Below are 11,964 nucleotides of genomic sequence, written 5' to 3' on the forward strand. Positions count from 1 at the left end.
GCAGACTCCGGGTCAATGTGCATATTTGGGTGAGTTTACCATCAAGAAGATACCAGGCTCCATATTCATCACATTATCAATTTACTTTATTTAGAAAAAAATCCAATCGTAAAACAAGCCTAGCTTCACATTGACTAATTTAGTAACTAAAGTAGTCGATAAACTATATCCATAAGTTACAATTCCATGTAAGTGTTTCATGTAAATTTTAGCATAATGTGGTATTGTGGTTCACTAGTTAAAATATCACAGAATTCAAGATTTAATGTATCAAGTCTTGTGGATTCAGGTATTTAATGAATATTTCATATGCTCCAATATCATCATCAACTCATCATCATAATCATAATCATAATAATACAAAAACACATCCAAGATGCTCAAATTAAATAGAACACATCAACGGTCCTTAACATGACTACAAAACATACTATCATCACTGTATGTACATTCCAACATTGGTTTAACACCATTTGTAAAAGCAAAGTAGAAAGATAAATAAAAAAAAAACTGCCTACAACAAACATCAGTTATAAGTTAACAACAAAATTCTACCACAACAAAGTTTGAACAACAAAGCCAAAACAGAAACTGCAACATATGATCTCAGTTTCCGATATCACCTCCTCCACCCGGCCAAACCCACCTTTTCTGAAAATATAATAAGCAAACAGCACAATCAGTAGAGTGTAGCAACTTTATCCTAATTACTGTGTACGTTTGATCTATAACGGGTCAAATGGGTAAAATAATACGGAGTAATTAATAATCAACTCAAAAGGAAACCTATTGAATGGGTTGGACAGTGCAAAAGTTGCCAATGTGTAATTCTCATGCATAAAATCAATGAGATCATTTTATTATAAAAAATATATATGTGAGAATGAGATTTAATTTTGTAAAGTGTGATTTCTACAAAAGTGCCTGACCCATTTCAACCCACCGTGAAATTGTGACCCAAGCATGTTTTGCCATGTAACCAAACCCAAAAAACCAGCCCAGTGACTTAAAAAAGGCTAAATAATGAAACCAACATGAATAAATTTGTTGATGACCTGAAACTAATAGCCAAAATGCAAAAACATGTGCTTACCATCTCGGGGGGAAATTTGAAGTCTGTTGGTTTTACACCCACCTTTTCCATTAGCTTGTAAAGGTTTCTGAACGCGAGGTGACTCTAAGTTTAATTTCCCAGTCGACGAAGGCATAGAATGCCGCCTGAAAAAAACATTTTCAGCTCCTTCTTCTGCAACCTTTGCAGCATCCTGTGCCGCCTTAAGCTTTGCCTTTGCCGATTCAGTTGCGGCCATATAACTTGGCACAGCACGTATGTTTTGCGACACACTTTCGGGGTACTCTTGTTTTGCTGGAAACGACTTTCGTCTCCTCGTTTTATGATTTTCCTTACCATTTGACTCCACGTTCTCGGTTTCATTTTCAACCATTGGGGTATCAACTTCTGACTTTTCAACTTCTGACTCAGGCTGTTTAGCCGTTACAACATTTACATTGTTCATTTTTACAACTTCTGACTTTTCAGAGGGCCCCGCGGTAGATACTGAAATTTTTCTAAGACCGCGTTTCACTTTCTCGAGCTCATTATGAGATTGGTCTTGCACTGAAATTTTTTTAACTGTGCGTTTGGGCTTTTCCTTATCCTTTTCGGAGGAATATGAAAGAATGTTATTACGATCGACATATGCTGTCGGAACTTTGCGAACGATTCTCTTTGGCCTTGATTTTTCTTTTTCTTGAGATTGTAATTTAGTTTGTTTTCTTTCTTGTTTTACGAACAGGGTCTTTTTGTGTTGAAAAAGTGGTTCCCAGAAGTTAGTTGATGACCAACGCTCAAGCCAGTTACTAACTGAATTGGGTTCAGTTGGATCATACAGGATGTTTAAGGCCATAATAGTGTTCGATGAGGCAACAAGCTGAAAAAAGCAATACATCATTAATTTTGTCAACGTTTACTAAGACATATAGCAATAATAATGATTTTTTTTAATTGAAGGTTCAAACAAACTTTGGGATACCTTCGCACCAAACGCATTTGTTGATAGCTTCTCCGATTTGAGAGAGATTTGAAGCAAAGTGGCATGTACCTTGTGCTAACAACAAATACAGATAGGATTAGTTGCAAATGAAAAAAAAAAAAAAAAAAAATCAGATAGAGAAGAACACACCACATGTAAATTGGTGACAGTCGTATGCTTTCATATATTATTCCTGTGTGAAGTTGTGAACTCGAATATGATGGTAACGAAGATCGAATAAGTATAAGTAAATATAGAAAAATTAAAGGAAAATGTTAAACGTAGCCCCCTTACGGCTATGTTTATGGTTCGTATATTTAAGTTTATAAACTCAGTTGAATTAATTGTAATGTATCAATATTCCTTTCTAATACTAACTTTCCTTATATAAATTTGTTCAATATTTATTAATGGTAACATTCGGTAATAAATAAGGAATTAAGTTATATATGGTATGCTTAAACGTAACCCCAAGGGTTACGCTCAGCATTTTCCAAAATGATATGTACATAGAATAATTAATATTTTAAATTAAGAATGGAATTTAGAGATCACTATAAATAGAAGTTGCAAATTCATTATACTATGTATATGTATAGTATATCGATAAGAGTATGGTGGCTTTAAGAAAAGAGAGTTACCACAGGTTCTCTTGGAATTTTCTTGTGAAGCAACTGAGGAACGGTTCCAGAACGCCTGACCCATTGACCACGAACAACTGCCTGAAACGCAACAATTGCACGCATACAACTCAATGTAGCAACAGCCTGTCTCCTCACGAAGTGACCCCGAACTAGCGCTTGAAGCCTTATAATGCCTTTGAGGGCCCAAAATGCCCGGCGAGCCTTCACAATTAGTAAGCATATCACATTTAGAAACAAATATACAGCTAATAAAAGATGAGGATACATAATACAACCAAGAAAAAAAAATACTGAAATGGACATGAAAAAGAAACATGAATGCACCATTTCAATTGTATGGCATCTATGGACTAAAAACATCCCAGATAACAAAGCAACAACATAGGTCCACATTGTACACATAATGCAAGAAAAAAAATGTTGTTATGTTGTCGCCAAACAAATGGAGAAACTAACGGATCTGTTATTACACTGGGACCAGGGATTACAGTTTTAACAGTTTGGATCGAATCACCATATTCAGCTAAACCCTCATAGATTTGTCTAAGGAGAAAGAAAGAGAGTATGGTAAAGAGATAAAGATAGTAGTTGTATGGCCCTTTTATTATACCAATACACCCCATCACGAAATGTTTTGGCAATCAAAACCACAGCATAATTTCTTTCTTTATTTTTTTTTATTATTATTATTATTATTATTTTATTTTTTATTTTTTTTTTTTTTGAAAACAAAGAACCACAGCATAATGAAATGCATAGAAGCATATAAATAAAGTTCCAAAAACTTACCAAGTATCCCCTGAAGGCTGCTTGTGCCTTCGTAGCAGCCTGCTCTAGCCTGATTAACTCACCAGCACTTGTGGCATGTAAACCGAAGGTATTTCTTACATTCTCAACTGTATCATGCATTAAGTTGGCACTGGTGCTCTTCTCCAATTGGGTGTGTCCTCCGCTTACATTGACAACATGACGAACGGGACTTGATATAACCGTAGGATCAGCACCAAGATCCTTTGACCGAGATTTGATAGAAATTGAAGTCTTCTTCTCTAAAGTAGCATCCTTCAAGAATGATAAAACATCATTATTTTATGAATTTTATTTGCTACCATCCAACTTTTTCTTTATTGTGAATAAAATCATGACAGCAATACCACATTTTAACGAGCAAAAAGATCATAGAGACAAAGGTAACTACGCAGACCCTTTACATATTAATCACCCTTGGATCATAATACATAGTAACATAAAAGAGATGTGTTGTGTTACGCTTTAAGCTGACAGAACTGGAATAGCATGTGAAAAGTTACGAAATTGAACTAACAGAACAGAGGACAAGAATCTGAAGATGAAAGTGAAAAACATAAAACTATCAAGAAGCATTGGCAGTAACAGTCTGATGAAATGAGACTACCAAGTCCTTAAAAACTAGTCCGCAAAGTCGAGACGTAAGTGTCTTAAAGTTTAACATTCGAGACGATAGGTTTATGCAGATTTGAATTTTGAAAAAATTACAGGATCAAGCAATGTTACATAGGTAGTATAGCGTATTAGAAGTAATATCATACTCAAGTTCTTTTATATTTATAACATGCAGCCTGTAAAATCACATTAGTTACCACATCACGCTACTTTTTCATGTCCAATCATCCCATGACTCATAGATGTTATTTATCTTGTAAGCACTAGATTCATAGGCATTGTTTTGTCGGAAGTGAAACCTATAATATCCTCTGTGCACAAAAGGAAACATGATTGTTAACAAGCAGATTTGGCAAGTCAGTAAATACTTTTACTGAGCACCAATTCACACCAGTAGCATGGAATAAAACACACCATGCCAACCCATGTGGCCATGCAAGGCCGCACGTTAAAGAACAAGCTGTCAAGTTTATGCAGTTGCATGTATATCGGTTTTCATATCATAACACTTATTATAAAACATCAAGTATGCTGACTCAAATATAACGGATAGGTATAAACATTCCTTACTTACTTTTGAGATTTTAGATTTTGATGATTTCTTTCCAAAAAGCACACTCTTAATCCACTTTCCAGGAGACTTCCCCATTGTCAACAGATAAATGCTATGAACTGTGTGACCTTGAAACTAGCTGCATTTCATAAATGAACCTTTAACAAATTAAAATACAAAGACTCAAAGAGTCTCGAAATCAAAGAATAAGTAACAAGAACAATCGATTTTATTCGTGCATGCATTCAAAAACAGCTTATTCCATTCAAATTTCTTTTCAATCATCCGTACTAGTACAACACAAGTAATTTTAGTAATGTTTTAATTACTTTCCTCATCCAACAACATGAGGTTCACACTATTAACAAAGCCAGTACCTATCTATATAATAAATACGTATCTTTATAACAGAAAAAGTATATATACTCAGGCCATCACTCAAGAATTCATGTACCGATAATTTATCCAAATAAGGAATACGAACAAACTCTTCGCTACTTATAACTCAGACGAGCTACAACTACTTCTAAATCATGCCTAAAAACAATAACTAATTATCAAAAATTTAAACATATACAATTAGGTGTATATACAGTAAACAGCATACAAAACATAACCACCAAATTAGAGCATGCCTCTAAAACCCTAGCATAAATCCACCGCAGAACAAAACGTCGACAAATGAAATTTAATTAAAAAGGAACGAATTAGGTTACAATGAGTGTGCTTCAGATCTAGAATTATACCTGATTAAAAATCGCACTTAAAACCCTAACTAAGCAACCTGCTGGATAACAACAACAAAATAACTATATGAAAAACGAGTGTAATCAATTAAAAGCAAAAACAACGGATAATGAAGCATGAAAATTGAAATTGGGAGGTGTTGATGGAGATTTTTGTACCTTCAATTGGAGCGTGAAGGTGACATTGCCTCTTTTGTATTTGCACTCTCACTACTAGGTATGGAGTATGAGAGTGTAACTATGGGGTGTGTGTGTCAATTTTCGGGGCAGATACAATAAGACAAAATTTAGAATTTGGAACTTCTGAACGTTTATTTTTTAAAAATTTTATTGTTCTTGGATTCTCTTTATTTACTAATTTCAATTTCAATTTTCATTTTCATGCTTCATTTTCCCCGTTGTGTTTGCATTTAATTAATTATACTTGTTTTTTCATATAGTTATTTTGTTGTTGTTACTCAGCAGGTTGCTTAGTTAGACCACCTATATGTATTACTTGAAGGCGTTTCTTGTGGTGTTACTTGTCTTTTTGCATTTTTTTGATGAGTAGTACGTGTTTCTTTTTTTAGTGAAATAGTGGTGGTGTTTCTTTTTTGTGTTGGTTAGGAGTATTGTGATGATGTGTTAAAATATAATTGGGTTAGGTATTAAAAGGGGATAAAAATAATATTTTTAAATTAATAAAAAAATAAAATAAACAAGAAACGTGCGTTTCTTATTCCGTCACATAGCAACCGACGCCTCCTTTTTTCTCCATTCGAACGCCTGGATACAAGCCATATTGGCGTTCCTTTTGCTCCAGCTAGGATGTCACTCGCGTTTCTTACATCTGATACAAGTGGTCTTAAGGTTTTAAGTGCGGTTTTTAATCAAGTATAATTCTAGATCTGAAGCACACTCATTGTAACCTAAGTCTTTCCTTTTTACTAGTAACTAAATTTCATTAGACCACATCAGATTTCTCTCCACCTTCCTCACCACTTCCTTCCATAACACTCTCATAACACACCATTGTCATAACACATCATTGTCAAACATGACATACTTCTTCAAATTTTATTATTTATTTATTTATCTATTATTATTTTTACTATTAACAAACGAATAAATAATACTCCATTATACATGAAATAACCATTTTTGAACACCACATTTATTAAACAACAAATACACGGTTACATTTTTTTTAAAGACATAGTTAAAAACAAAAATACATAAAACAATAAAAACTACTCTTGTTTGTTGGTGTTTGACCTGTGAGCACTTAAAATGGTTTCTAATACCTTACCACTTTTATCATATATCGAAAACCTAATTTTGTTTTCAAGTAGTTTAAATATTTTGTTAAGTGATTGATTTTCATGTCTTAGATCATCACAAGTAAGACATTTGTGTGAGTTAGTGAATCTTTCTTTGAGTTTAGAAACTTTTAACTTAAGTTGTTTTCCTTTTTTAGGTTATTGTTACTAGTACTAACTCTACCACTTCAATAACATAGTTTAATATAATTATCAATATTAAAAAAAAAAATTGGAATAACCTCGTTGTCGATTTGTCCGACTACGCATGCTTCATCTTCTGAGCTTGGTGCTTCAATGGCCATGAGACATGTCTCATTTCCTTCTTCTTGTGTTTCGTTTTCTTCATCATCCCATACACCTCCAAGAAATGTCTTCTCGTTCTTCCTTTTGGGACATTCACTTATCAAGTGATTTTGGGTCACCACATCCAAAACATTTCCTCACAAACTTCTTCTTGGAATCAAAAGGTGCCTTCTTTGAGTCTATTGGAGGTCATATGTGATTCTCGGACCTTCGTAGAATTTTTTGAATGATCAAACAATAAATGCAAGTTGTTCGTCATCATTTAGGATATCGTGTTCATCCTCTTCGTATTCAACATCTTCAATTGCATTGACTTTTAAAGCATTTGACTTGTTCTTTTCTTTTTTGACTTTGTCCACTTATTCATCTTTATCCAAAATGACCTCATGGACTTTGAGGTTTTCAATGAGCTCGTCAAGAGAAAATTTTTCAAATCCTTTGAATCATCTATTGGCATCACTTTAGGTCTCCATTTTGAGGGCAACGCTCTTAAGAATTTTCGAACATATTGCTTGTTCGTGTAGATAGTTGATAATGCTAAAAACGAACATATATTTCATAGCATTATCCTTCAAGAAAGACAAGCTTTTAGTTGCAATTGTTCTATTTACAAGTGATAATTGTTTAAATATTAAAAGGTGAAGACAAAAGACAGATTCGATGATTTGAAGACGCAAACGACCAAAAAGCTAAAAAGTACAAAGTACAATCCAAGTGGTTCAATTTATTGATAAGAAACGTCTCAAAATTACAAAGGTACAAGTCGCAAAACGTAAAGTACAAGATATTAAATCGTACGAAAGGACGTTCGAAAATTCGAAACCGGGACATGAACCAACTATCAACGCGCGACGCAACGGAGCTAAAATTACAAGTCAACGATGCACATGAATATAATATAATATATATATATATATATATATATATATATATATATATATATATATATATATATATATATATATATATATAATTATATATATTATATTAAAAATATTCAATAATACACAGCAGCCCACGTTTTGGAATCATATGTGACCAGGAAAAGGAGGCCATGCTATCGCATGGCCTGGAGGCTTTAAATCCATGCGATCGCATGGAGCACTGTACATGGCCAAGTCTATAAATTCAGCATTTTTCGGACGAGTTTGATACACCTTTTTCTATCTATCTATCTATCTATGATATATTTATATTTATATTTTATAATTTTAATTTTAATTTAAGTTTAATAATAATAAGGTTATAGTGGCGAATGTTTTAAGTTTGTAAGTCAAAACTCTGTCCGTGTAACGCTACGCTATTAATACTCATTGTAAGTTATGTTCAACCTTTTTAATTAATGTCTAGTAGCTAAGTTATTATTATGCTTATTTAATTCGAAGTAATCGTGATGTTGGACAAAATATTAAGACGGGGTAATTGGGCTTTGTACCATAATTGGGGTTTGGACAAAAGAACGACACTTGTGGAAATTAGACTATGGGCTATTAATGGACTTTATATTAACTAAACGATACCTCGTTAATTTAATATAAAGATTACAATTTGACGTATCTATAAATAACCACATACGCTTAATCGGGTACGGTGAGCGGGATATCTATAAATATGAATAATTGTTCATTTTACCGGACACGAGAATGGATTAATAGTTAATGGAATCATTAAAACAGGGGTGGATTACATTCAAGGGTAATTGGTGTAATTGTTAACAAAGTAGTAAAACCTTGGATTACACGCAGTCGATAACCTGGTGTATTCATTAAACAAAGTATTAAGACCTTGTTACAGTTCGAATCCCCAATTAGTTGGAATATTTGACTTCGGATATAAGGTTAATTTGACGAAGATCCTCGCACTTTATAATTATGACCGATGGACTATTATGGACAAAACCGTATGGACATATCGAATAATTCAGGACAAAGGACAATTAACCCATGGTAATAAATTAAAATCAACATGTCAAACATCATGATTACGGAAGTTTAAATAAGCATAATTCTCTTAATTTATATCTCATCGCAATTTTATTTATCGTCATTTTATTTATCGCACTTTTAATTATCGCAATTTTATTATCGTCATTTACTTTACGCTTTAAATTAAGTTATACTTATTTTTAATATTTTATATTAGGTTTTAATTGTGACTTAAGACATAAAATCGACAAACCGGTCATTAAACGGTAAAACCCCCTTTTTATAACAATAATAATATTACTTATATAAATATTTTTATATAAATATAGTTGTTAAAAATATAGCGTTAAACTCAGCTAGCTCCCTGTGAAACGAACCGGACTTACTAAAAACTACACTACTCTACGATTAGGTACACTGCCTATAAGTGTTGTAGCAAGGTTTAGGTATATTCCATAAATAAATAAATAAAACTTGTGTAATTTGTATCGTATTTTGTAATAAAAATAATAGTATTTCGTACTACACCTTGCACACATCAATAGTACCTAGAGCTTTTAAACAAATATTGTAAAATTTAAAAAATAAGCAACAATGAATCGGTCTTAAATTTTATTGTTGTAGTTTCATTTAAATTTCTTATCAAGACTGGCATCATTGATTATGACAATCCTGTAAAACCATTGCGTTGTAATAAATTAATATGGGAGTTACACATATTAAAAAAATTGCAGTTTTTTATTATGATTTAATAATATAAACTCAAATTTAGAAATTAAGTTACAAACCTGATTTCGTGATTGATTTTGGTTATCAATTTGTTCAGCTACATGTTGAATTGTGTTTTAAAATTATGAAAGCATGCCTAGCACGAATTTAACTGAATTATAAGGTGTAAGTAACTAGAAGAGAGGGGGGTTGAATAGTTACTTGATACGTTTTTAACACTTTTTCGATTGATCACCAAATTCGATTTAACTTTGATCAACCAACTCAACTCAAACTTGATGTGTGTAGTGTATATGTTCAAAATGATAAATTAAGTTGTAAAGAACATAGACACAAGGATTTATAGTGGTTCGGGTGGATGTTAACTAATCCACCTTAATCCACTCCCCGATTACACTAATCGGGATTTGTTGCTTCACTAAGGGTGTATTCACGAGTTTTTTTTTAATGGAATGGAATAGAAATAGAAGGAAAAAAACATAAAAAGGTATTCTTGAGTTTTTGTTTAGGAATGAGAGGAATGGGAGGGAGTGAAATAGGAAGGAGATCATGATATAAAATTTTTCTGTCCATATATGGGATGATTGAGAAGGAAAAGATTCTACATATATTTGTAATGACAAATTTGACCAATTCATTTCTTGATTTACGCAGATCACTTGACTAATATGGTAACTATACTTACTACACATTATTTAAGCACACACATTATACGTATAGCAAAACTCATTTCTTGATCTCAAAATCTTTTGCTTGCATCTCTATTCAAGTGACAACACAAACAAACAAACAAATAAGGTATGATGACTATTGAATATGGAGTAATTTTTTTTTACTGTTTTTAAACTTGCAGACAATGACATGGTTGAATGTTTGAATATGTATGCAAAGATTTGACCACTCATGTACTTATCATATTTCTTTTTTATCTTTTTTTTATTACTTATCTAGTGTTTATCAAATTTTTTTACCTTTTTCTATTATTTATATATCATATATCATATGATTTGGATTACTTTCCAATTATCATATGATTTAGATTGTATATCAATTTAATGATTGATATATTTAAAAGGGTATAATTGTCAAACCAATTATTTTGATTACTTTCCTTTTCTTTCTATGCAACTCAAGAATATAAATAATTAAATAATTTCCTTTCTTCTCTTTTACTTTTCACTAACTCAAGAATAGATAAAAAAATAAATAGATTACATTCTTTTCCATCATATTTTACTCCTCTCCATCCCATTCTTTTCCATTAAAAAAAAAACTCGAGAACACACTGTAAGCACTTTTCTCCAAACCCGGTTGAGATCCGATTTACAAGTCTTCAACTTCTTTGGTAGACAACAAACCTAATTTATCTATCCCTTTGAAAGATCAACTCCAACCTAGATCAACTTGTCTTCACCTTGGACAAGTATTAATCTCCAAATAAGATTAATCAACTTTCTAAGTCCCTTTAAGGAAGTAGATCACTAAGTGTAACGACCCAACAAGTATTAAAACCGGCCCATAAAAATTTTTCCTTTTAATACGCATTAAATAACACTTTAGGTCCCAATTGTGTTTCCATAAACGTCTTTAATACAATAGAAGGTTTAATAAACCTTAAAACATTTAATACATTGATTAATTGTCCAAACGGACATACACGACCCGACTAGTTTAGTTTCCAACCAAAACCGAGCATGGTGATTTGGGACTACGCTACTCAAATCCTAATCGAATACAAAAGCAAGATCTTCTTAGCAACCTAGCCAAGATATCTAATCCTCAAGCTTACCCGAGCCGCCAAGCATGCGATCCTATAAAAATAGCAACAACGAGAGGGTAAGCTAACGCTTAGTGAATGATAATATACTACATACATATATATGTATAAAATGGACACGCCACACAAATATCAAATACCGCATACCGAAGCATCCATGTATAAGGCAACTACACTAAGCATACCATACTATCTCTAAGCAACAAGCTAAAGATATCAACGAAGTGTAAGTTCACCAACAACGATGTGAACAATGCCAATAAGCTACACCCGGAGGGTTAGCTACATCACGACAATACAACATTATATGTATACAATATATGTATATATATATATATATATATATATATATATATATATATATCTCGAATAACATAATTTGCTTACGCTTACAACACAATAATCATGGTTAACCAAATCTTCGCAAGGGAATGACTTCGCGAAACAAGTCATCGATGTTCATAACAACCATTAGTGCACTTAACACTTCGTACACTAACCCCACGGGTGGCATCTTAACACTTCGATACT

The 11,964-nt window shown here is 32.6% G+C and overlaps 1 protein-coding gene across 1 annotated transcript; it reads right to left on the reverse strand.

The window, feature by feature from the left end:
- Positions 1–413: 413 nt before the first annotated feature.
- On the reverse strand, positions 414–5,581 carry LOC139891954 (protein IQ-DOMAIN 30-like). Its single transcript, XM_071874979.1, has 8 exons — positions 5,558–5,581; positions 5,399–5,436; positions 4,674–4,791; positions 3,467–3,739; positions 2,675–2,878; positions 2,034–2,108; positions 1,094–1,931; positions 414–651 (listed from the first exon to the last, which is right to left on the reverse strand). Exons 3-8 carry the CDS (start codon positions 4,746–4,748, stop codon positions 620–622), a joined length of 1,497 nt encoding a protein of 498 aa, XP_071731080.1. The 5' UTR covers positions 4,749–4,791; positions 5,399–5,436; positions 5,558–5,581; the 3' UTR covers positions 414–619.
- Positions 5,582–11,964: the final 6,383 nt, after the last annotated feature.

The sequence above is a fragment of the Rutidosis leptorrhynchoides genome, chromosome 2, assembly GCF_046630445.1.
Source record: "Rutidosis leptorrhynchoides isolate AG116_Rl617_1_P2 chromosome 2, CSIRO_AGI_Rlap_v1, whole genome shotgun sequence".
Classification (NCBI taxonomy): domain Eukaryota; kingdom Viridiplantae; phylum Streptophyta; class Magnoliopsida; order Asterales; family Asteraceae; genus Rutidosis; species Rutidosis leptorrhynchoides.